Below are 27,431 nucleotides of genomic sequence, written 5' to 3' on the forward strand. Positions count from 1 at the left end.
TTGAAAGTGTGGTAATGTCAGACCCTTCACAACCTTAGACACTCTCTCACAATAGTCTTAACACAGGTTCTCAGTCACTGACTTTCCTCTTCCTCTGCGCCCATCTACCCCTCCTTTTAGTAAATTATTCACATTCTACAAAATAGAGAAAAGAGAAGCTCTTACATGAAAAATTTCTTCAACTTTCCAACAGCAAGCATTCAAGCCTATGTTCATCTATACCGACTGCATCCTCTGCTCTTCTTTTATAATGAAGAGGTACCCACCCTCTGCTCTTCTACAAGTTAAACCCTCTAGCCGTGTGCTAGAGCTCCTTCCCTGATGCCTCTTTAGGCGCAATAAAGCTCCTTCTCTTTACTAAATCTCTATTCCCGTGACTCTCTTTTACCTCTTTTCTATGAATTAAGAATCCTCAAGGTTATTTCAAAACAACGCAAACAACAAAACCAAAAACAAGCCGGGCGCGGTGGCTCACGCCTGTAATCCCAGCACTTTGGGAGGCTGAGGCGGGTGGATCACGAGGTCAAGAGATTGAAACCATCCTGGTCAACATGGTGAAACCCCGTCTCTATTAAAAATACAGAAAATTAGCTGGGCATGGTGATGCGTGTGTGTAATCCCAGCTACTCAGGAGGCTGAGGCAGGAGAATTGCCTGAACCCAGGAGGCGGAGGTTGCGGTGAGCCGAGATCGCGCCATTGCACTCCAGCCTGGGTAACAAGAGCGAAACTCCATCTCAAAAAAAAACAAAAAAAAAAACAGCAAACTCCCTTTACCACACTTTCACTCTCCTTACATTACTGCTGTATTTCTCTCCTCCTTTTTATAGCTAGACTTATTAAAAGAGTTGTCCAAATTGCCTCTTTTCTCTCTTCTTTCTTAGCCATCCGTCTACTCCAATTTAACTTTCACGCTAGTCATCTATTGAAATTGTTTTCATTTAGGCCTTCAATGAGCTTCAATCTATAGTGTACATTTATTAACTTCTTTTCTGTAGCAGTAAACCACTGCACCAAGCTCTATGCTGAGGACTACTCAGCTGTTTTCACTGGCCAGACCCTATTCTGAGTTTCAGTCCCATAAATCCAGTGATCACAGTATCTCTAGTTGGAGGCCTTGCAGATACCTCAAACTCATCATCTTTCCCAACAAAAATAAATCTGTGCATCCCCAGTTCCACCCTGGCTCAGTAATTGGCTCCATGATCTCCTGTTTGGTCAAGAATCACTGAACTCAGAACACTAAGAAACTGTTCGTCCTTCTGTTTTGACACTTGCCCCACAAACTTAATCTAACAGTCTACTAGTCTAGTTTTCAAATACGTTTTGAATCTGTTTTGTCTGTCCATCTTGATGACTAAGTGCCCATCGTCTTTTCCCAGGTCAACTTCTGCCTGGAGTCCTGAGCAACATCCTCCTTAGGCTGCCTCCCTCCAATCTTCTGCTTTAATGTCTTCTCTAAAATACACACAGAGTGACTCTTACCTAACCACAGAGAGCATCGTGCCATTGCCATTGCTCCTCCCCACACCCATGGCTACATAAACTTTCAGTGGCTTCCCCTTGCTTTGAAGTCAAGCCCAAACTCCTTACCATAAATTACTAGGCCTTTCTGATTCATCTGTCTTTTAACTTCATCTCTCACAGCTGCTCTCCTCATATTCTGCTCTTCATGTTCAGTTTCTATGTGTTCTTCTTGCCTCCAGAGCCTTTCGTCTCTTCTCCCTGCCTGTGTTTCCTCTCCCTCCCCTTCTTTTTTGTCTGTGACTCCTTTGCCTGGTTAACTCCTTTTCTTCTTTAAGTTCTCATCATAATTGCTTTCACCTCCCTATTAAGCACTCTCATAGCTCACTGTAATGTTCATTTTGAACATTATCATTTTATTGTAATTGCTTAACTGTCTTCTCTAAAAAACGTTGAGGGCATTGATTGTGTATGCGTCATTCACCACTGTGTCAGCATTGATTGTGTATGCGTCATTCACTTCTGTGTCTCAGCATCTAATAGGGTCCGGCATGGGAGTCACTAAGTAGGTATATGTTGAATTTGTCAGTGACAAATCAAAATCTAAAAAGATAATAGGCTAAATCTAATAAGCTAGTGTTTAATGTAAATGAATAAGACTCTTAATTTTGACCTGATAAAAAGTCATACTCTTTTGAGAATAAGATGATAGAGGTATTTTTTGACCAAAGTGTTAAAGTTAGATAATATCAAGGTAGAACTGCTTTCTTTAGCTTTCTCTAGTGGGAACTGTTTATGGCATAAACCATATATTCACCTTTTTCCCTCAGCACCAGCGATGTATGATGCATAGTACTCAATAAATGTTTGCTTAATTAAATGTAACGTCATTAGGATAAGCCAGCTGCCATTCCTATAAGGCCTCAGAGGGTGACATCGCTTTAATGGGATCACTACAATCCAGGAATAGGTCCATGTCTTTACATATCCAGAAATTTAGATGTGTCCAGAATTCCCTATACCACCTCTTTATAATTTGTTGCTTAAGATTTTTTGGCTAGTCTCATGCATTAAATATTGATTGGACATCATTTTATTCTTGAAGAATAAACTTTTCACTAACTTTTTAAGATATTATTGTATACTGACCACAGGACAAAAGGTGAAGATAGCCTGGAGGTTTAGGTTGACATTAATCTTTTTTTAAATGATATTTCCATTAGTACAAATTCAGAAGAAAGGAGTTGTCAAAGTATAATTTTTGAAAAATTAAAAACATTGCTTTCTTACACATACAGAATGAACACATGTCAAACATTTATTTAACTGAATAATGAGGAAATCAGCAGGATGGTAAAGCTAGTTCCGAAGAGATTATAAAAATGGAGGTTACCCAGGCCATTAGAAAAGCATACTGAAATAAGTATGCTAAATTAGAAACAAAATTGACCAATGCCCATAGGGCAATAAAATCTAATTATTCTGGTTATTTTTTATACTAGGCAGAAATCATTTCCATCACTATTGAACAAAACTCTGTAAGTTAACACCTAATTTTATAGTCTAGGTCTTAACCAATAGTAAATAGAAGTCAAACAGAGATATAAATGGTTAAGTAAACCTTGGACTGGCTGATAGATAATACTCCAAGATGACATTAGAGGAACATGCTGCCCTCTTGTTGCCTCATTTCCAAGTTTTGGTCAATTTCTAATAAATGAGATTGACACTTAATTGTGGACCCTTATATTTATCTAGGTGAGTATATGTCTAAGAGAAAGCTCAGAACCCTACCCTAAGAGGGATAGTGGAGGAACTGAGGACTTTTATCCTAGAGAAAACTTAGTATAGGGACTAAAATGCTAACTTCAGCATTACTCTTAAAATATAACCCTGAGGAAATAGCTGAAGAACACATAGATTTTTATTTACACCACTCAGAAGCATCATTTAAAAGGCCGTCACCAGGAAGGAGGGTGAGGCTTGCCCTAAATTGCTTCAAGGGGAAGACAGAGCAGCAGTGGTAGTGATTTGGGATCTGTATAAGAAAGAGCTTTCTCCTCATGCGAAACCTTCAACTAGGCCATTGTTTGCCCACAGAGCAAGGGTGTCTTCTCACTGGGAGATTCTCTGGCAAAGGCACAGCCATCACAGTTTCCATCCTTATATAATGCTCTCCTACTTCACAGAGTTGTAAGGATTACATAAAATAACACAAAGTCCTTAATACAGTATCCAAGATAAGTGTTGCATAAATCTTAGCTTTTATTATTTTAATAATAATTGTGATCACTTTCTCAAAGCTTAATTGTGGTGCTCTTGTCAGAATGAACGCATCATGGCTGACTCATTTCCTAATACAACTGAAAAGTAGGTTTTAGCATTATATAAGGATGTGAGGGAGATGGAGAGAGGGGTTCACACTTTAGATAAGGACTAGATCAGGGTATCTCTAAGATCCATTTCAAAACTCATATTTTTTATTCTGTGAAAACTGAGTTAATGCAGTGTCCTGGAGACAAATCTAAAAAGTCAAGTTTAGTATCTGTGTGATCTTTGTAGTTGTTGCAACAACACCTCTTGATAACATCTTCTATTTCAAAAATTTCATAATTTCACTTTAGTTTTGCCTTTTTCTGCAAGTCCTGTTGCTGAGAGAAGCACATTCACAGTTTTGTTGTTTTGTTATCTGGAGTTTTTTGTTTGTATTTTGATGCAACTAAATCTGTATCTGAGATTTGACACTTTTTTCCTTTCCACTAAATTCATTGAAATACATTCACCAAGTCATTCATATCTGAGGTGTAAATGGATTTTCTGAAAGTTTTTTCAGTAGACGATGGAAGCCAGTCAATTTGTGACTTCACTTCTTCAGGTGTTGCAATTGGAAAGTGTTATACACCATCCCAATTGCAAGGATGCTAAAACTATGTCTTGACCTTGAATCTGCAAGGAGGGGGTAACATCTTTTGCTAGAAGTGCTTATCTCCTTTGGTTTTACGCATTTTCAGGAGAATTTACCTAGGAAAGAGAAATAATTACATTGAGCTGTAAATACTCAAAAGAAAATAACATGTTGAGTTGATTTTCTTGCTTGCAATGATTGTTGCTGACACAGTTTAAATGTTTAGCTCACACTTTTTACCACTGATATTTGCAAAAACTTGACTCTAAAAAAATGCATCTGCCATGACATGAAGACTTACTTCTCAATTTGTTTTATGTCATCAAAAAGACATACTGAGTCCGATGTTGCGCTTAGATTTACTCTTAAAACACACCACTGAGGAAATAGCTTAAGATCGCAAAGATTTTATTTACACCATTCAAGAGCACAGACCCTGAAACAAGGAGAGGTCCAATTCCTGGCATTGCTTCTTCCTACTTCACCCAGCCTCTCTGAGGCTCAGCTTTCTTATCTAGTAGATGGAGATAATATAATAATAGTACCTACATCAGAGAATTGTTGTGAGGATTACATGAAATAACATACATAAAATCCTTGTTATAGTATCCAACATAAGTACTACATAAATGTTAGTTTTTATTATTTTAATAATTGTGATGACTTTATTAAAAATTATGGTACTCTTCTCAAAGTGAATGCCTCCTGGCTGACTCACTTCCTAATACAATTGAAAAAAAGATTTCAGCATTATAAAGTGATTCAGTCTTAATGAACTTGAACAGCTATTCTTAAGAAAATAAGAAGGAATATTAAATCCAGAATTAGCAAATACTTCCTATTTGCTAGAAAAACTTTTACCATTTTAGAAACAAATACTGTAAGTCCTTGGAAGAGCTGCAAAGAAACTATCATGTGTCAGTGACTATCCATTAGAAGTATTCAAGCAGAAAAACCCGTGGATAACAACATTCTTCTATCTCACTGATTTTCTTTAATATTATTATGCCGAATTCTTTTTCAGGCGTTTCATAAATTTCCTTTTCCTTTGGCTCCGTTACCAGAGAATTATTGTGTTCCTTTGGAGGTGTCATGTTTTCTTGCTTTTTCATATTTTTTTTGTCCTTACTGTACATCTGGCATAACAGTTACTTCTTCCGATTTTATGGATTGGCTTTAGTAGGGAAAGACTTTTCCTATAGATATGTCTATAGTTTTGGATGGGTAGGTTGCCTTGGCTTTGATTCTTGATGGGCACAGTAATGTAATCTCTGTATTTCTTCAGCTGTAATCAGCTCAGTGGTATCTGTTGCGGTTGTTAGTGGAGGCTGTGGTGAGGCATTGTTGGGGATAGGGACTCCAGACAGTCCAGTTCATGGAACCCAGTGGTGGTGGTGGTGGAATGCAGTGCGGACCTGTCCCTAGGCCCTGGATGGTTTGCATAGGTGCTGATGGTAGTAGGCAGAGTGGGTCCTGACACTGTGCATTGGTGCTAGCAGAAGCAGCGGTAAAAGAGGGTCAGCCTCTCCTAAGGCCCAGCAATGATGCAAACAGGTGTCAGCAGCAGTAGATGGGGCAGATTAATTCCCAGGTCCCAGAATGTTGTGCACAGGCACTGGTGGCTGCTGTGGCAGGTGAGACAGGTCTCTGCTCAGGCACCCCAATAAGTCCACACGAGCACCAGTGGTGACAAAGAAGGGTGGGTCAATCCCAAGGTCCCCAGATAATATGCACAGTAGTGGTACACAGGGAGGCCCATCCTCAGGCCCCCACATGGTACACGTAGGAGGGATGGATTAATCCCCAGGCCCTCAGATGACATGTGCAGGTGCCAACTGCAGGTAAACCAGGCCTAGTCTTAGTCCCCTCAAGGGTGTATGTTGGTGCTGGTAACAGAGACAACAGATGGGGTGGGCTTCTCTTGAGGCCTCCCAAAGGTGTGCACAGGTGCTGGTGGTAGCGAGCAGGGCGGGTCAATCCCCAGGCCCCCATATGATGTGCAGAGGTGCCAGTGCACTGGTGGCAGATGGGGCTGACCTGTCCTCTGGTCTGCATCTGGTGCCTGCAGATGCCAGTGGTAGCACATGTCAATCTCCAGACCCTCAGATGATGTGCACATGTGCCAGTGCAGGCAGAGTGGGCCTATTCTCAGGCCCTGCAATGGTGCACATGGGCGCTAGCTGTGGTGGCACAGGTGTGGGGGGTATGAATCTTCAGGTCCCTGAACAATGCATACAGGTAGTGGTGGCAGCGCCGGTGGCAGCAGTTATATCACTCTGTTTTGAACCTTGTTTATACATAATTGTCCTCTCCTGGATTATAAGCTGTTTAAGCAAAGGGACCATGTTGTACTCACTCTTGAATCTCTTGGATGAGCACAGTACCCAGTATATAAGTATATGTTCAATTATATGTTTAAACAAATGTACTTGAAATTGGATGGCTCCCATATAGACTGAGTCAGCCAGATATTTTCATTTTCATGTGGCCCTGTAAAGTTTGGAATTCCTCCTAAAGTCTGAAGTTACTGCAAGTCACTTAAGGAGAGTAGCCCTTCTAAGTTATCAATTAATTTGGCATTTAGCACATTTAGCTCTCCTAAATGTGTTGAGAGCCTGTTTCACAGATAAATGGAGTTGATAGGCCACAATACCTATTTTAATAAGTAGGATGTAAAGTGATTCTTAGATTAAAATACTGTATTCTCTTTTGCCAACTGCAAAAGTATGCACAATGAAAAAGGATTCATTCTATTATTTAACAATAAAACAAGTCTGTTTGTGGATGTTCATATGTGTATATGCCCAAGAAAGTCATGGTAGCATTGTTCATTTAAGATAAGCCCATCCCTCTTGGGCCACATGCAAAACAATTGAGTGACTGTTATGACAAAGGGACTTTCATGTAAATACCAAAAGGACTTTTTTTCTTCCAAAAGTAATGAAGTAGTCCCAAATCTGGATCCTGGGCACTGTCTGGGTATAGCACCTCTGTCTCTCTCTCTCTCTCTCTCTCTCTCTCTCTCTCTCTCTCTCTGTGTGTGTGTGTATTTGTCTGTCTGTCTATCTCTCTTTCTCTGTCTCTTTTCTCTCTTAGGCACACACCCTCAGATTCTATGAAATTTTAAAATTCCAAGTAGAATTCATTAATAAAAATCTAAAATGCTTTTTCTTGTATAAATCATAATGAAGTGTTGAGAGAGAAAGGAAAAACTAAGAAGGGCCAGTAGTCATGTGCTGCTCCAGAACTGAAGCCTGTCATTTCAACTCCCAACTCAAACACTTAGTTTTAAAGATTTGCCTTCAAGAAACCTAAAAGCTGGTATTCTGCCTCATTGGCAACAGCCTCAAACTGTTCCCTGTCATCGAAGAAAACAAATCTTTTGCTCATTTCTGCCTAGGGGAGGCAGAGGGACCGAGGTGGTCCTATGTGGCTGAATTAGATGAAAGACTTGCCTTCCACCATGGAGACATGGAGTCTAATCAAGTGAAATGAGTTTTGAGATCCCAGCTCATTTCCTAGGGGAGATCAGTTCGCATTACAAAATCATGACATCTCATTCATCACAACTGACGTGGTCTTTGCTCAGGAGAGGACCCCAACTGGGACTAAACCACCTGTCTTCTCTCAAAAAGGGGCATTTTATCCAAGTTAGAGTTGAAAGCCTTGGAGTAGGGAAGCTTGCCAGGCACCAGCTTCTATCTGTGTGATCCATGTGCAGTGTGGAAGGGAATTTAGGTTTACAAAAGGAAAGATGAACCTACGGCAGATTCATGGTTGTACTTTTATGATGCCAAATACAAATAATTGTAATAGAGATGTTAAGGCATTATGGAAGGGAAAGCTAAGATTAGGACTCTCTGCTGTTTATCTCCTAGATTTTATTAAAGAGAAGATAAGCACTCCCATGCTTCAGAGTTTACAGTGGCAAAGAAAGTGTCCTGCTTTCTCTGATAAATAATCATCCTCTCTTTATTTCTTTTAGGGCATCGTTATAACACCCCTGCTACTGCTGCTTTTTGTGAGTATTTTGATGTTGTCTTTAATATCTTTTATTAAAAGCTAGCTACAACCCTTTAAGAAAGGTCATTAGAACAAAAATGAAATTTGAATTATTTTGCACCATATTTTGAATTGTTATTCCAGTTCATCTGTACTGTATAATAATATTCAGACACAAAGAAGCTTCATAATTTCATGATCCAAGAACAGCATCAGGACCTAGTCATTAGGCCTCCAGCTCCTGGCTAAATCATTCTATGACAAATTAATGACCCCATAACACAGATTACAACTATGCTACTCTTTATTTTCTCATTAGTAACACTAAAGTGATTGATAGTGACCCAGTGTTTGATAGATAGTGTTTAACAGAAAGAGCCCTAGGGCCAGGGGATCAGAGGAAGCTTGGGTTCCAAGGCTGGTACTGGAGCTAACTAGCTTCCTCACCTTGGGAAGCCTGCCTCAATTTTTTTCATCTGTAGAGTGGGAAGTAACACCTCCTCCATTCTATCACTCAGAGATAATGAAAGGTGTTTAAAAATTAAAAATACAAATCAATTCAGGCTCCTAGATAACTAAACAAAAACTGCTCTGAAAACAAGAAATGCTAATTAGCTGTCTTATTTCTTTTGGCACTAAGCATATGAGAAATCAGATGAAAGATTGTAATAGAAATTAATGTTATCTCATGCTGAGCAAAGCATATGTAATCATGAATGATACCTAAACTATTTTATGAACTGTGCATCTTTTTATACATACATATTCCAAATATAAATCACTTTGCTTATCACTGAAATGTAGTGGGGATGTGTTTCTGGGAATGTACTGTAGCTGTTTGACTAGCACCATTTATCAGTGAATTAAAACTATGGGGAAAATTTATTTAATTATAGTATAATTACCCAAGTTGGAATTCAATTAGAGTAATAGAATGAGGGACTTCATTTCTTACCAGCTGTGTAGGAAATAGAGAGGGATAGATATACTACTAAGCAGTTGGATTCCGCATCTTTCATGAAAGACATTACCTTCGAGTAATAAACCTCAGCCTTACCCTCCCTTTTGAAATGCTGGCTCCATTCCGACAAGGTAAGAAGGGTCAAATAATCAGATCACTTTCCTCAGCGTAACAAACTTCATTAATATGGACTCCACCACTGCAGAATTTGCAGTGAGTCAAATTGAAACCAAAGAGAATATTTGCGTTAATTTGGAAGAAAAGATTTGTTATGTACCTGCCTGCTACTAGATGTGAGAAACTAGAAACATCCGTTAGTTTATTTCCAAGACCCGGGATCACAGGACAGTTTCCCAGATGCAGCCCTCAGTGGGCACAGGATGCAGGCCTGTCTGAGGTCCCCACTTGCAGTAGATCAAGGGACTAGTATAGAGCGCAACATCTAGTAAGTGCACAGTAAACGGCTGCATCGCCTGGGTTTTCTCCATTGTGGAAGAGTGACATCTCTTATTCATCGAACTCATTTAAGACAAGCAGGGGAGATGTTATAGCCATAGCTAGGAGCTCAGGCCTCGAGTGTAATACTTTGGAGTATCTCAGAGGCTGGAATCTTTGGGACCCTTTTTCAACTTGTGATTAAAGAACCAAATGAGTACTTTTCTTCCCCTCCTTTCCATATCTGTGCCGTAATATGCTGATAAAAATTATGGCATCACCTTTTGACAAGCTTTCCCCTACTCACAGATCCATAGGCTCATGAGTCTTAGTTGGTTTAACGTTCTAAAATTATAGAGCTACAAGAATGGTAGAAGATGGCCAAGACTCTCAATGTAAAAGTTTAATGCTTCCCTTCTGAGTCAACAGGGCCATCCTTGTAGGGTCAGTGGCATTATCACCCACATCATTAGATACTTACGGTATTGTGACTTTACATCACATGCATAGCATATAACACTTTTTCTCTGTTTAGGTTGTCATGTGTTTTATAAAAAATTGACATTTCTTAAGCATTTGGGTTACCAGGCCTCATTTACTGAGTAAGACAAGATCCTGAATGACTTAAAACGTGAACAAAGGCCAGATGTGTTCGCTCACACCTATAATCCCAGTACTTTGATAGCAGAGGTATGAGGATAACTTGACCGCAGGAGTTCAAGACCAGCTTGGGCAACATATGGAGATCTCATCTATTAAAAATGTATATATATTAACACATTCCATAAAAGGTGTACACTGTTTTTCTCAATGCCCCTGTTGTGAGTTTAATTGTTTCCCCAAAAAAACTATGTTGAGGTTTTGACTCCAAGTACATCGGAATGTGGTCTTGTTTGGAAATAAAGTAATTGCAAAAGTAATTAGTTAAGACAAGAACATGCTGGAATAGGGTGGGCCCTGAATCCTATATGATTGGTACCCTTATAAGAATAAGAATAGAAGGCAGAGACACACAGGTAAAACTCTGTGTGATGATGGAGGCAGAGATTAGAGAATGTCCACAAGCCAAGAAACACCAAGGATTGCTGGCAAACGTCAGACTTTAAAGGAGATGAAGGATTCTCTCCTATAGATTTCTTAGGGAGCATGGCTCTGGTTGATTTCAGACTTATGGCTTCTAGAACTGTGAGACAATAGATTTCTGGTTTTTTTTTTTAATGTTTTTGGGCTTTGTTATAGAAACCCAAGAAACTAATACAACTCCTAGAAATGGTATTGTCTTATTTTAACATATTATAAAAAGGGAAACTTATGGGTATTCAGGCATAGGAACTAATGAAGGACATTTTTGCTGATGGAGTCTCAGCTGTATTCTTAACCTCTTCTCAGAATATTTCCTTCACTTTCTTGCTCCAACCAAAACCTGTCTTCTGATTCATGTTTCTGCCGCAGGCATCTTTCTTATCACTGAGCCTTGAAATGGGGAAGTTATCTTCCTTGTACCTCATTACCAATTCCAGATCATTTCCCATGCCTTCTCCATAAAATCCCCTGGTTCCTTTGAAGGTTGTGCCAACATAGCTATATCACCTGCTACTCCTTTTTGTTGTAATTATCAATAGAATGGGAAGTAACACCTCCTCCATTCTATCACCAGAGATAATGAAAGGTGCCACTATCAGTTCAAAAAAAAAAAATGTTAGCATCTTCCCATTGTTTTCTTTTTAACAGTATACTTTTAAAATTCTTGGTATTCTCAGTATTCACATAGTTGGTTCTTCCAATATCCTGGTCTCTAAATTCTTGACCTCTTCTCCAGCAAGCTTGCCCTCCACTTTATCTCAGCCAACTACTCCAGGCCCTTTACTTTGTTATTGCCAATAACTGCATCCTTCCATAATCCAATTTTCAAATGTCCTCTCTGACTAACGGCTCCTATCTTATGATTTATTCCCCCAATCAAAAATTCTTCACTGGAATGGCCAATTCATTTACTTTATCACCTTTGCAATGTTTCTGACTATTCCCATCCTACTCTCACCCCTTGCCCTCACATCCCATCTTACCCAGCCTAGACCTCATGGTCCATCATTATAATTCCGGTATTATATACACCATCAACAGTCTTAGTCATCTCTACTGCTTCACATTTGCCTGGCAAAGTACTAACCCTGCTGAAATCTCACTCTACTCCTTCCTGCATATGTATCTGAAGATGCTGGAGCAAACACACTACCATGCTGAGTGGTCTCATTTGAAATTCATGACAACTAAATGTAAGTGAGTCTGGCAATCCTGCTACCTTCCTTTAATTAATTCACTCTTCCACTCTCTGGAGGATCGTTTCATACCTTCTTGTGTCTCAAGTCTCCAGTGCCTCTTTTTTCATATTAAGTATTGCAGAAAGGAAATTGGCTGAGGAGGAAATAAGCAATCAGAAATTTTACATGATCCCACCCACTTGCATGTGTAGCCATATTCTTCGTCTTTTCTCCTGTTTCTATAGATAAACTGTCTTTTCTCCCCTCTAAACAAAGTTCTTTGAGTTATGTCATCTCTTATGTCCTACTTAATGATATGATTCATATAGATATTCCTTTTTCTCCTGTATTATCACATTTTTTCTCTCTAGTGGATCATTTCTGTTAACATATAAGCATTCTGTAATATTACACATCTTAAAATTAAACCTTACCTCATCCTCCCTGCACTCCATATCTGTGCTCTCTTTTTATAGCAGAATTTCTCAAAAAAAAAGTTATTTAAAACTTAGTCTTAGGGGCCGGGCGCAGTAGCTCAAGCCTGTAATCTCAGCACTTTGGGAGGCCGAGGTGGGTGGATCACAAGGTCAAGAGATCGAGACCATCCTGGTCAACATGGTGAAACCCCGTCTCTACTAAAAATACAAAAAATTAGCTGGGCATGGTGGTGCATGCCTGTAATCCCAGCTACTCAGGAGGCTGAGGCAGGAGAATTGCCTGAGCCCAGGAGGCGGAGGTTGCGGTGAGCCGAGATCGCGCCATTGCACTCCAGCCTGGGTAACAAGAGCGAAACTCCGTCTCAAAAAAAAAAAAAAACTTAGTCTTTACTCCTTCAATAATATGTACTGAGTTATTTCTACATGCCAGACACTCTCCTGGGTGTGGGAATATAACAATAAGTAAAACATATGTGTCTTTGCTCTCGAAACAGTATTTTGAGAATACTAGCGGAAAGAAATGACAAATAGATAAGTAGGAATATTGTGTGTGAGATGGGTGATAAGTGCTGAAGACAAAAATAAAATAGTGTAGAGAAATAAGAAATACTAGATTGGGACAGGAGAAAGGGTTGCTATTCTAAATAGGACAGTCAAGTTCAGATTCACTGAGAAAATATGAGCAAAGGCCAGAAAGAGATAAGGGAGTGAGCCTTCTGGAGCTAGAGTGTTCCAGGTGGAGGGAACAGTAAATGTAGAGGTCCTGAGAGTATACCCAGTGTCCCTAAGAAACACCAAGGTGGCCAGTATGACTGGAATAGAGTGAGCAAGAGTAGTAGGTAAAGATGATGTCAGAGGCCAGGCGTGGTGGCTCATGCCTGTAATCCCAGCACTTTGGGAGGTTGAGGGGCAGGCAAATCACAAGGTCAGGAGTTTGAGACCAACCTGGCCAACATGCTGAAACCCTATCTATACTAAAAATACAAAAATTAGCTGGGCATAGTGGCAGGTGTCTGCAATCCCAGCTACTCAGGAGGCTGAGTCAGGAGAATTGCTTGTAGCCAGGAGGCAGAGGTTGCAGTGAGCCGAGATCATGCCACTACAGTCCCGCCCAGGTGATAGAGTGAGACTCCGTCTCAAAAAAAAAAAAAAAAGATGATGTCAGAGACAGAGCAGGGGACAAATGATTAGGACCTTAAAATCCTTCGTAAGGACTTGAAATTTTAATTTGAGATACAGGAAACCATTAAATGGGTTTTGATAAAAGGAATAGCATGTTCTGCTGTACTTTTTGAAAGGATGATTCTGGATGCTGGGTTGAGAAGAGATTGTAAGGGGATCATGGTGGAGGCAGGAAGACCAGTTGGAAAGCTGGTATGATATTATGACAAGTGATGTCATTAGCTTGGACCAGAGTGGTTGAGTAAACCTGGTAGGAGATAGTTGTAAGCAGAACTGGAAAGTAGAACTGAGAGATTGAATTAAGGTTTTGAGGGAAAGAGTCAAAGATGACTCCAGGCCTGAGCAACTGGAAGAGTTGCTATTTATTAAGATAGGGAAGACTTTAGGGTTGAGCAGGTTGAAGGAACTCATAAAGAGAATTCAGTGTTATACATATTTGGATTCCACTGACTTTCAGACATCTACGCAAAAACGTCAGATAAGCAATGGACTCTATGAGTCTGGAAGTAAGGAGGGAGGTATTAACTAGAGATGTATATTTGGGAGAGGTCAGCATCTAGATGGATTTTAAATTAGACTGCTGGAAAATGAGAATAAAGAAGGAAAGATATCAGAGGATCAAGATGCAGCAATAGTCAGAGATTCACAAAGTAGACCAAGGAATGGCCAGGTTGCCTAGGAAGAACGCTGAGAAATTTTAATGTCCTAGAAGTTTAGCAGAGAATGTGTTTCAAAAGGGGAAGTGATCAACCACTTCACATGCTGCTAATAGTTCAAATAAAATGAAGTTTGAGAATCGGCCATTGGTTTTAAGAAGACGGAGGTCATTGGGGACTTAAATGAGAGCTATTCATCAAAGTTGTGTAGTTGAATGGCCTGATTGGATAGGTTGAGGGAAAAAAATGGAAGAAGAGCTAAAGATGGTGATAATTGATAAGTCTTTTGGGGTAATTTTGCTGTAAAAGGTATAGAAAATGGCATACTAACAAAGTTAATAAAATATGAAGAGAAAATTTGTTTAAGTTGGGAAAATTAGTAGCACATTTGTGTCAATAGGATTAACCCAGTTATGGAAAGAAAAATTGACACAGAAAAAATAAGGGAGAACTTGTGGACACATGTTCTTGAGTAGGAGAAAGGGAGTAAGCTCTAGAGCATAGTAGTTTCCTAGAGTGAGAGATTTATTATGGGAATTGGCTCATGCAATTATGGAACCTAGAAGTTCCACTATCTGCTATCTGGAAGCTGGGGAAACAGCAAACCCAGGGATATAATTCAGTCCAAGACTAAAGGCCTGAGAAGCAGAGGAACAAATGGTATAGCTCCATCTGAGTTTGAAGGCCTAAGAACTGGGGGTTGGAGGTGGTGGCTTATATAAGTCCTGGAGCCAAAAGAACCAAGAACCCAGAGTCCCAGTGTCCAAGGACAGAAGAAGATGGATATCCCAGCTAAAGACAGGAGTCAATTTACCCTACTTCTGTGTTTTTGTTCAATACAAGCCTTCAATGGATTGGAGGACATTTGCCCCCATTTGTGAGGGTGGATATTCTTTACTCAGTGTGTTAGTTTAAATGCTAATATCTTCCAGAAATACCCAAAGAGATACACCAAAAAATAATGTTTTACCAGCTATCTTGGCATCCCATAGTTCAGTCAAGATGACACATTAAAATTAACCATCATGTATTCCTGTTGGCATTTATTATCTCATGACAGTTTAACAATTTGTTAATTTGTTTAGCTGTGTTCCCCAACTAGAATGTAAGCATCAGAAAAGAACAGGGACTTCATCTGTTTTAGTCATAGTCATAATCCCAATACCCAAAATAGTGCCTGGCAATTGAAGTCACTCAAAAACATTTTTTGAATGCATGGTTGGACAAATGAATGGATGCATCTGTCCAGAAAGTTGGGCTGGAACTATTTTTAATACTGCTGTTTTGTTGTGTGCTCTAACTTCAGGGACATATTATCTATTATGAAGCCACTTTGAAGGAACTGAGTTCACTTTCCCTCACACTCTATTTGTAGAAAGGTAGCACAGTATGATGAAAAGGCACAAAACTTTGGTTTAATTATCAGCCAGTACCAGTTACGTAAAGTGAATTTTCTTTAAACTTTCTCAGCCTCAGTTTTTACCTCTGTAAAAGGAAGATTATAAGATGAAATGAGTTAATTTTTGTGGAATCATATCGTAAACTGTAAAGAGCCATGCAAATACATTTGACACTTTACAGAATAATAGAAAGGAATCTCAGGAGGACATCAAGATTCTGTAAAAGCATTCACCTGAAATGCAGCAGCAGTCCAACTACTTTAGATCTTAATTATGGGCTGAGTCCTAAGACTTAAAACTTTAGGATTCTATAATCATACATAAGCTATAATTTTATAATTTTGTGTGTAAATGAGTCCAGCGTTTACCATGACCAGCAGTGAGAGCAGTCAAACTTTCCCTCAAGTACTACCTTTTACTACCAAGACCCTGTCTTAGTTCATCCAGGCTACTGTAATAAGATACCACAACTGGGTGACATATAAATAATAGAAACTTATTTCTGACAGTTCTGGAGGCTGAGAAATCCAAGATAAAGGCAGATTCAGTGTCTGGTAAAGGCCTGCTTTCTGGGTCATAGATGGGTGCTTTTTACTGTGTCCTCACAGGGTGGAAAGAGCAAGGCAGCTCTCTAGGGCCTCTTTTAGAAGAGCACTAATCCATTCATAAGGGCTCCACCCATAGGACCTAATTACCTCTCAAAGTCCCATCTCCCAATACTAGCACCCTGGGGTGCACAGAAACATTAGAGGCACCCCATTCAGATCTGAAACATTCAGATTATTGTGGATCCAGAGTGCTTTCAAATACATTACCTCAATTATCTTGATAACATACCTCTCATTTAGGCAAGGGCAGAAATTACTGTTCTTCTTTATTTTGTCAGTGGATCTTCCTCAGTCCATGGAGTTCCTGTCTGTTAGGATAAATTAAGACCTTGTCCAGCTTTAAAAACTGTACTTAAGAGTGCATTACTTGGAATTTCATATTAATTTTTCTTATGAAACAATGGTACCAGTGGTAAGTATCCACTAGATTTTAACTTCGAATAGGCCAGGAATTGGAATTGTGCATGTCTTATTCATTACCTTATCTCCGATGCCAAGTATTCAATAAATGTGTATTGGAAGGAGGACAATAGAAAGGTGGATGAGTAATGAATGATTAGAATGATTCAAATGATAAATGAATGGTTGGAAGGTTAGGAACTCAACCTGACTTATAAAATCTTACCTTTTTATGAAAAATAAATTATAGTTTTCTCATAATATTAAACAAAACAATCATCCTTTATTGAGACCTCCTGTGTACTGTGAATACTACAAAGATTAATCTGGCATTGATCCTTCCCTTAAAGATCTTATGGCTTAATAGAGAAAATAGGATACATGAACAAATAATTAAAATTCAACTTAGAAATTATAATTTCATCGTTTTTGATGGCTGCATAATATTCCATGGTGTATATGTACCACATTTTCCCTATCCAGTCTATCATCGTTGGGCATTTTGGTTGGTTCCAGGTCTTTGCTATTGTAAACAGTGCTGCAATGAACATTCGTGTGCACGTGTCCTTGTAGTAGAATGATTTATAATCCTTTGGATATATACCCAGTAATGGGATTGCTGGGTCAAATGGGATAAGTTCACGTCCTTTATAGGGACATGGATGAACCTGGAAACCATCATTCTCAGCAAACTGACACAAGAGCAGAAAATCAAACACCGTATATTCTCGCTCATAGGCGGGTGTTGAACAATGAGAACACATGGACACAGGGAGGGGAGCACTACACACTGGGGTCTGTTGGGGGGAAATGGGGGAGGGGTGGGGGGTGGGAAGGTGGGAAGAGAGAGCATGGGGAGAAATGACAGATACAGGTGAGGGGACGGAGGGCAGCAAAGCACACTGCCATGTGTGTACCTATGCAACAATCTTGCATGTTCATCACATGTACCCCAAAACCTAAAATGCAATAAAAAAAAAAAGAAAAAAAAAAAAAAAAAAAAGAAATTATAATTTCACAGTAACAATATTTCAAAGGAGATTACTAACATAGAAAGCACTTCATTAAATAGAAGTAGACTTTTTGCAATAAATTTTCTACTGAAAGAAAATTTTTAATTTGAGGGGAAGGAAAAGGTAGATAGAAACTTCGAATGTTTCCCAATGGATCTCTTGCCTACTTCAGATTTTTTTCATTTGCATGGTTCTGATTCTCTGTTGTGTCTAACATTACTTAAAAACTTGCATCTTTCCTTTCCTTTGATGTGGTTATCACTAACAGTATGTTTAGCCACCGTTATTATGGTCTTTATCAGAGAAGGCCGAAGGAGAGAGATTCTAAAACTTGAAAAGTAGTATAGGATGATAGTTAATATAAAGAAGCAATAGGGCTGAGTTAAGCACTTTGGCTGTGAAGTCAGGCAGTTGGGTTCTAAACCCTAGTGAACAATACTAGGGCAGTTGTTCAAGCAGTTTGAAGCCTTTCATTCTGTGGACACCTGTTCCCCAGAAGTCTCGATAGTAGTTAGCTCACACTTTCTCCCCAACTACATCTTGCTTACTCTACAAAGAGGAATGAAAGGAAGCTACATTTATGTCTAGACTTCTTTCCTAGTCCCTCTGAAAGACAAAGTAGGTTAAAGATTACTGTTCATACCATGGAAACATATCAGTCTAATTCTGTGTAATTGCAATAGAAGGAAACCATATATTGGACGGTGTTGTCATGGGCTCAAGCTCCCAAATTCTGCAGACCATCAATTTATTTAAATAAGTCCATGATTGGCAAAGAAAGGTCAGTTAAATTTTGAGTTTGTACCATTAGAATGACAGACCAAAGCCTCACTTCTATTCTCTTCAGCCATAATGGTCAATTGAGCATCAAGACCTCTTGAAACATGTGGAGTGCAAGCTTTGAGCACTGCTGAAAGTCATCCTCAGAGTTCATAGATGACACCATCTTCATATGTGGGGATGGTCACATCATTACCTTAGGGTATTTGACAAACACTGGCCTGTATGCTCATCCATTCAGAATTATGGAAGCACCCCTTGAGTAAGTGGGGGTGCTGCTAGCTCTGCTGTTCTATCAACTGATTTTATGACTTGGTTTCTTAGAAAGCTGGCCCCTCATCAGGCAGGTTTTTAAGGCACTTTGATCATTGGACTCATATACACATATACATGTGTATGCACAAACACATATGTACACAGAATATACACATACCAGACTGTTTCTAAGCTAACTATATATTCCCTTGATCTGACTGTCTCTTCTATTAGTTTCCATTTCAGCAGTTCTTAAATTCAATAGGTTTGAATTCTGACAACTGTGTATAAGAAACCTTGTTTATCTGGGGTTGGGTAATTATTATTGAGTAGCTAATATGGTTACTTGATGCATAATCCCATGTGACAGGCATAGCTAGCTTTGGAGGTATTATCCTCACTTTATATGAGAAAACCTGGGTTCAGAGAGATTTTGTCACTCGACTGAGACTGCGCGACTGGTAGAGAACACATGCCACTTTCAGCCTGGGTCTGCCTCCCTCTCCTCAAATGCTCCTTCCAAGTTATGCTTCCTAAGTACATGTCTTGGGAGACACAGTTTGTTTTAAAACATTTTATCAGCACACAATTACTTTTTCTTGAACATTATACCTTAAGTAACATCTGTAAGAGGAAAAAAAATCAGGCATAATAATTGCCTTGATGAAACTTAACTTATGTGAACAAACAAGAATTACGAATATGGAGGCGATTTAGAGAAGAAATTGACTGCTAAACTGAGATTTGAACTGAGCTTAAAGGAGTTCATAGAAGAGAAAGGTCCAGGTCAGCAAAAGAGATCAAGGAGCAGCTTTCAAGGCTGCAATCATCATTAGTTTCCCTAGTAACTGGCTGCCTATGATAGAAAATTCTTCAACTTTTGATCCCATCACTGTGAACAAAAACAACGTATACAGCCATTAGTGTCATGTATAATACACTAATTATTTTTTTATGATTTGTTTCCAATTATGGTTGCATAATTAATGGACAGACATGTGTGAGATTCATAAGATGATAATAAAACCTAAACCACTTGAAAATAATCTAGCCATCTGATTGCCTCAGTTGCTTCACATTGAGTCAGTTTCTCTATCTTGTGCTCAGTCGTGTTTGTTCTAAAGTAAGTAAAGACAAATCTCCCCTTGAAGCTGAGAGTAGCTTCTGACTAAGGGAAGGGAAGGGAAGCACCTGATAAGCAGTTTTCAAATGCTTTAGAGTTGACAGAGGTAACATTGATAAACTTCTACCCCCATTAAGGACTACTGTCCCTAGAAGGCCAGTTGCACTGCTGGTCTGGAACTTCTTGGACTTCACTGAAGTGAGCTGGGGACATGAGATGAGTTGGGGCAGTCCTGTCCTAGCTGGGCTTTTCCCTTTCCCTTTGGTTCCTTCTTCAGCACCAGCAACTGGGGGTGCTCCCTGAGCGGGTAGGGTCGATCCAGAGTTGGAAAGACACTGGTTCCTTGCTATGCCCTTGCCTATGGGTAACCAAGCTGAAGGAACTTAATCATGTGTTCTGCTTAAGAGAATATTTAGCAATAGCAGGTTCTTTGATTTCTAAACTACACTCAGGATTGACAAGAACAAATCCTTTGGTCAAAAATTAGGGAGGGAAGTTTGATCCTAGAGGCCTCTGAGTATCTCTGCCTCCCTCCAGCCCTTCATATCCTGGAAGCTCAATTCCTCACAGCTTTCCTCTTTCCTCTTTGGGTTTGGATAAGCCAATTTATAGTTCATTTTGGCACATTTCACTAAACAGACTGTGTGGATTTGAATAACCTGAACCTACAATTGCATACATTAAGTTTCCATCAAAGTTATTAGAAGTTAACCTTTTCGTCTTATGTTTTAAATTAGCATATAACACGAATAAATTGGAGGACATTATGCTAAGTGAAATAAACCAGGCACAGAAAAACAAATACTGCATAATCTCACTTATATGTGGAATCTAAAAGAGTCACATTCATAGAAACAGTAGAAGGGAGGTTACCAGGGGCTGGGGAGTTGGAGAAATGGGGAGATGTTGGCCAAAGAATGTAGACTTGCAGTTATAAGCCAGTAAGTTCAGGACGCTGAATGCACAGCATTGTTACTATAGTTAATAATAAAGTATGGCATATTTAAAATTTGCCGAGTGATTAGATCTTAAGTATTCTTACGGTCATACAACAAAAAGGTAACTATGTGAAGTGATGGATATGTTAAATAGCTTGATTGTAGTAATCAGTTTGCGATATATACGTATATTAAAACATCATGTTGTACACCTTGGATACAATTTTGTCAATTATACCTCTATAAAACTAAAAAAAAAAAAAGAACAATAACTAGCATATAAACAAAAAGAAAAGTGAAGCCATGTTTTTATATTTATAAAATCTATTAAAGCCTCTTTTAATCTTTATTTCTGAGAGAGAGAAAAAGACTGTGCATGTAGATATTAAAAGATAATTTCATCTCCTAAACAAATACTTTCCAGACAATAACCAAATTTTAGTTGGATGCATGCAACTGAATCAGTATGGCTATTTAACAACCATATTCCTAATTTTGATAAAAATAATATTCCTAAATTTGATAAAAATTTTTAACATTGAGTCTGTCACCTGGCATGCATTTACTTGACAATTTTATGTAAGTAATCAGTTTTGTTTGCATGTATCTCTGTGAGAGAAGGAGCAGCAGAGAATGAAAGAAAAGCTGAACTACATCATGTATAGGGAAAGATAGAATTCGGGAAAAATGTCGGGGGTTGGGACCTGGGGAGACTCTTCCTTCTTCTGTCTAAATGTTTATCTTTGTGACAGGAAGGAGATGTGGGTAATATGAGTGTGTCTGTAGGTGGGCACAATAGTAAGCCCGTCTTCCTCCTTTTTCCTGGGGCTGGGCTCTGAGGATGATATGGAGAGGTGGAAATAGAGCAGGAAGGCAACAATTCGTGCTCTACATCTGAAGCTGCCGCTTTCTGATTTCCTAGCAAAAGAGATTGAACATTCATAATTCTCCAGTATCAACTGTAAATATCTATTCTTATTCATCCCTGAATGTGATGCTAATGAAAGTGAAGACCAGTCATCAAGGGTGAATTATTTAATACAATGTTTTAATAGCTGGGAAGAGACACAAATAGTGGAGACGCCTGTGGCTAATGGATTTCCCTGATAGGAGATAAAAGGCTGATTACATAGCAGAGCAAGTGAGGAACTGGTGCATTAATGACAATTTACAGGTCAGCTCACTTACAGCAGTGATTTAAATGCACCATCTGTTTTCTAACTGCAGGTTGATAACTGTGATTCTACAGACAGTCAACGTCTCTTCATCAAGAATTGTTACCTGTTTGTCTTTCTGAGTCTGGTTAGTTTGCCCCATATTATTTTGCCAAGTGGACCCCCAGATTCTTTCCAGATGAAATAGTTTCTAGATTGAATGGGTTGACAGCAGTCAATCCTGCTTCCACTCAGTCTCTCTCTGCCCCGTTAGAGAAGCCCTGATGTCCTAAGGCAGGTGTCCCCAAACTTTTTACACAGGGGTCCAGTTCACTGTCCCTCAGACTGTTGGAGGGCCACCACATACTGTGCTCCTCTCACTGACCACCAATGAAAGAGGTGCCCCTTCCCGAAGTGTGGCGGGGGGGCCGGATAAATGGCCTCAGGGGGCCGCACACGGCCGGCGGCCCGGGCCCCTAGTTTGGGAACACCTGTTAAGGCATCCATTGTGTATATGGAATTAACTTCTCCCTGATGCGCCTACTCTGGCACTAGTTATGTAACATCCTTGGGAGAGTTGAGAAACTAGTCCCTCCAATCATTTTTATGTGGGTTCTGTTTCTTGTCCCCTCCCCGTCCCTCTCTCCCTCCCCGTGGCCCTGCCCCCTCACATAGGCACAAAAACAGGAGCCCAGCTTTGGTTTTCACTCGTGCCCCCTTCCCTTGTTTCACACTGTACCACCTGTAACTAATGTGTAGTAGAGTGTAAAGAGTTAAGTGGGAGGGCTTTGGAGCTACACTTGTGGATTTAGATTCTGTCTCTGTCACTTTCTAGCTATAGTGACATTGTCCAAGTTGTTTAACTGTCTGTGCTGCTGTTGCCTCTTGTGAAAATGAGGGCAATAATAAAACCAACATCAAGGGGTTGCTGTGAGAATTTATTCCACATGCAAAAGAAAGAGAAAAAAAAGAAAAAAATTATTCCACATGCAATAAGCATTTTAAGCATTGTCTGTATCTCAGAAGAAGACATACAAGTGGCCAACAAACTGGAAAAAAGTTCGACATCACTAATCATCAGAGAAATATAAATCAGAACCACAATGAGATACCATCTCACACCAATCAGAATGACTATTATGAAAAAGTGAAAAAACAACAGACACTAGAGAAGCTACAGAGAAAAGGGAACCCGTATACACTATTAGTGGGAATGTAAATTAGTTCACTGTCTGTGGAAAGCAGTTTGGAGATTTCTCAAAGAACTTAGAACTACCATTCAACCCAGCAATCCCATTACTGCATGTATATCCAAAAGAAAATAAATCATTTTACCAAAGAGATACACACACTCACATGTTCATCACTGCACTATTCAAAATAGCATAGACATGGAATCAACCTAGGTGACCATCAACAGTAGATTAGATAAAGAAAATGTGGTACATATACACCCATGAAATACTACACGCCATATAAAAGAACAAAATCATGTCCTTCCAGCAACATGGATACAGCTAGAGGCCATTATCCTAAGCAAATTAACACAGGAACTGAAAACAAAATACTGCATGTTTTCACTTATAAGTGGGAGCTTGTACTCAGGGACATAAAGATGGCAACAAGAGACACTGGGGACTAATAGTGTGGGGAGGGAGGAAGGGGACAAGGGTTGAAAAACTACTGGGTACTGTGCTATCTGAGTGATGGGATAATCCATATCCCAAACTTCAGCATCACTCAGTATACCCAGGTAACAAACCTGCACATGTACCTCCTGAATCTAAAGTAAAAGTTGAAATTATTAAAAAATAAAACAAAGCAGTGTCTGGCACATGGAAGCATACGATAAATGAGAAATACCTAACGTAGGTGATGGGGGGATGGAGACAGCAAACCACCATGGCATGTGTATACCTATGTAACAATCCTGCAAGATCTGCATATTCACTCCAGAACTTAAAGTAACTTTTTTTTTTTTTAAATGTTACTATTACAGAGAAATTGAGACCCTGGATGAATAGAAAAATAAACTTTAAAGAACAAAGTTTCCAAGTTCAAGAAGGTCCAGCTCAATGCTCTCTTCATAAGGTTTACAGAGCTTGGAAAGAGGTAGCAAAATGCAGTTATAATCTTCATGTAAAAGGTGACATTTCCTGCCCAAAATCACTTCAGTGAACTCACATATCTCTGGCTCCTCTTTCTATCTCAACTTTATTATTATTATGTTTTTACATTTTTTAAATGAATAACCATTTCAAACTATATTCTCTCTTTAAGCACCCCAAAATAAGGAAAAATGCATTCCAAATTGAGTTTAAAAATATTACATATTTATAATGTCTCCATCCTTCACATACTAGACCACTGGCACATTCAACGTTTGGAATCCACATGTTCCTTGAAGACAATGGAACAAGGCTATGGGAGGAGGAGGTTGTCCATGCTCTCCAAGGTCCCTTTTTCCTCTAGAATGCTATGATCTCTGATCTACTTGATTGGACACACAGGTTACAGCAGCCTTCCTCTGAGGCTCTGTCACATCAGAGATCAGAGCGATTATAGAAGACAACCAGTTGGGACACCTGGCTGATGATCCTTTCTTGGGTCTGTGAACTAAGCAGAGCTTTGCACCTTACCTGAATGAAGTTGGAAGAATGGAATGAAAACATGGGCAAGCTTTTTCTGCCTTCGTATTACAATCATTCGCCAATTGACACACATTTGTTGAGCACCCACTATGTAGTAGATTAGCGGTTCTCAAAGTGCAAACCCCCAACTCAGCAGCAGCAGCATCCCTGGGGACCTTGTTAAAAATACAAATTCTCACCACAACTCCCATCCCACTCCACAGGCATTTTGAATCAGACACAGTCAGGATGGAGAAATCAATCTGCGTTTTAACAAACCATCCAGATGTTTCTCATGTGCTACATTTGAGAACCACTGATCCAAATGTAGAACACAGTCACTCTGCTGAGCACTGGGACTGTAAACGTGAACAAGATTGTGTCCCAACCTTCAGGAGCATAGATTTGTAAACAAGAACAACCAAGGATTCCAAGAGGTACAGTTCAGACACAGAGGACAGTGGTTCACAAAAGTGGTAGCCAATTCAGCATTTTGGGAGGAGGTGTTGGAAAGAATTCCTGAAGAAGTAATGCTTGAACTCAGTCTTGGAAAAAGACTCAAATTTTTCCAGTTTGAGTGGGGAAACAGCATTCCAGAGAGAGGAGTGAGTGCATGTATACTTGGGAATGGACAGGCATGCACACAGACTTCAGCTTTTAAAAAGCAGCAGCTTGACAGAAGGGGTTTTGTCTTTTGTCCACTATTGTATCCCCAGCGTTGCGAACATACCCCTAGCTCACGGGAAGCACTGAGTAACTACTTGAATGACTGAATGCAAAGATCCTAAATTGCCACGTGCTGCATTATCATGAATGATTTCTTCTCAGCATAGGATAGTAAAACAAACAAACCAAGCTAATGGTGAGTTTTCTCCTTTAAAGTACTACATATTTCTGCAAGAAATTAGCCAAAGACTGGATTATTTGTTTAACACGCTATGTCTTAAAGCATGGGTTGCTGGTATGAAACATATGACTTCTAAGTCTGCCAGGGTAGCTCAGTGAAGCCTAGAGCACTTGCTTGATACAGGTTTTCACTGAACCTGAAAACTTCACCTGCAAATAATTGCTGAGTCTCATAAACACATTGATCTTTACAATAGAAACCACAACAGGTTCTTTCTTAAAATATGAAGAACCAAATATCCCAAGCAGCATATTTCCTTCTGCTTTAGTTAAAATCAACCTGGCATGCAGAATGGTTGGGTTTTGTGTCTCTCTAGCCCTGTCCTCACAGGCTGCACTGTGCCAGATGCTTGCTGTTCTGTCTTCTGGATGCCAGGGCATACTTCATAGCATCAGAAACTTCCCCAAGGGTCCCTCTGCATCTTCACACTGACCACAGCGACAGGTCTGGTGGCTGATTCAAAAGAAAGGACTGATGCCAAATTAGACTCCAGTACTGAGGTTTCCTTCCTTTCAGAGCCACTTCTAAGGGAGCCATCCTGGGGGATTTCCTCCCCAGCATCCCTGCCATACCTCGTCTGGCTTCATGTACCCAGTTAATTACATTCTTGAGTAGCTTGCTCTAATCTCTGATGTGACAGAGCCTCAGAGGAAGGCTGCTGTAACCTGTGTGTCCAATCAAGTAGATCAGAGATCATAGCATTCTAGAGGAAAAAGGGACCTTGGAGAGCATGGACAACCTCCTCCTCCCATAGCCTTGTTCCATTGTCTTCAAGGAACATGTGGATTCCAAACGTTGAATGTGCCAGTGGTCTAGTATGTGAAGGATGGAGACATTATAAATATGTAATATTTTTAAACTCAATTTTGGAATGCATTTTTCTTTATTTTGGGGTGCTTAAAGAGAGAATATAGTTTGAAATGGTTATTCATTTAAAAAATGTAAAAACATAATAATAATAAAGTTGAGATAGAAAGAGGAGCCAGAGATATGTGAGTTCACTGAAGTGATTTTGGGCAGGAAATGTCACCTTTTACATGAAGATTATAACTGCATTTTGCTACCTCTGTCCAAACTCTGTAAACCTTATGAAGAGAGCATTGAGCTGGACCTTTTTGAACTTGGAAACTTTGTTCTTTTAAGTTTATTTTTCTATTCATCCAGGGTCTCAATTTCTCTGTAAAGTATATTTTTTTCTTGATTTCAGTCCTTGCCCCAGAAATATCCTTAGGGTTAATATTTGCAGAGAGAATGTACCTGTTAAGCACCTTGTGCTTCAAAGACATAGTTGCTTTAAAATAGAGTTTAATTATTAGCTCTCAATATTTTGTTTTTGTATAAAAAGAAACATCTAACAGCCATGCAACATTGAACACACCAGGAATCCTGTTTGCTCTTTATCAGTTTCACTTTTTCTGTTTGACTTTTTTCATTTGAGTTTATATTGGTTTTGGAGAAAAAGGGCTAGAGACCATCCATTTTGATGGATTAAAGAGAAAGCCAGTAGTCAGTGTTAAAGCTGGTTTTAAATGAACACAGGGCCACTGAAGGACAAGACCTATATTCTTGGCACTTTCAGTGCATGTAGGTTGGGGCTGGAGCTGGGGAACAGAATTGTATATAATATGCCAGAGTGGAGAGGAGATTTTGGTAAACCATTCATGCAGAAAGCAGTGAAAACACTGCTCCCACACCACTTCGTTCAGAGCTATTGACTTCATTTATCTAAATGTTTGCTCTGTTTTATTTGACATTGTGTACCCTCAGTCATCACTGCTTCCATGTCCTTTCACAAAGATTATTTTCCAAAAGATATTTCTAAGTGTAACTAAACTTATGTAAACTGAAGTTTGGTCCGCACGGGAAAGGTGAAAAGTAAATTCCACGGGCCAATTATTAATGGTTTGGGAGAGTCGGGTTCCA

At 39.5% G+C, this 27,431-nt stretch overlaps 1 protein-coding gene across 5 annotated transcripts in view; it reads left to right on the plus strand.

The window, feature by feature from the left end:
- SLC10A7 (solute carrier family 10 member 7) overlaps positions 1-27,431 on the plus strand; it is a 277,896-nt gene that overhangs the window by 187,551 nt on the left and 62,914 nt on the right. For all 5 annotated transcript variants that reach the window (XR_012516990.1, XM_074396846.1, XM_003927997.4 and 2 more), the window contains one exon: positions 8,353-8,388. Coding sequence is in view for 4 of the 5 variants with exons in the window: in XM_074396846.1 (XP_074252947.1) it covers positions 8,353-8,388 (36 nt within the window). In the remaining variant the exon portion in view is untranslated. The remainder of the gene's footprint in view (positions 1-8,352; positions 8,389-27,431) is intronic.

The sequence above is a fragment of the Saimiri boliviensis genome, chromosome 3 (assembly GCF_048565385.1).
Source record: "Saimiri boliviensis isolate mSaiBol1 chromosome 3, mSaiBol1.pri, whole genome shotgun sequence".
Taxonomy (NCBI): Eukaryota; Metazoa; Chordata; class Mammalia; order Primates; family Cebidae; genus Saimiri; species Saimiri boliviensis.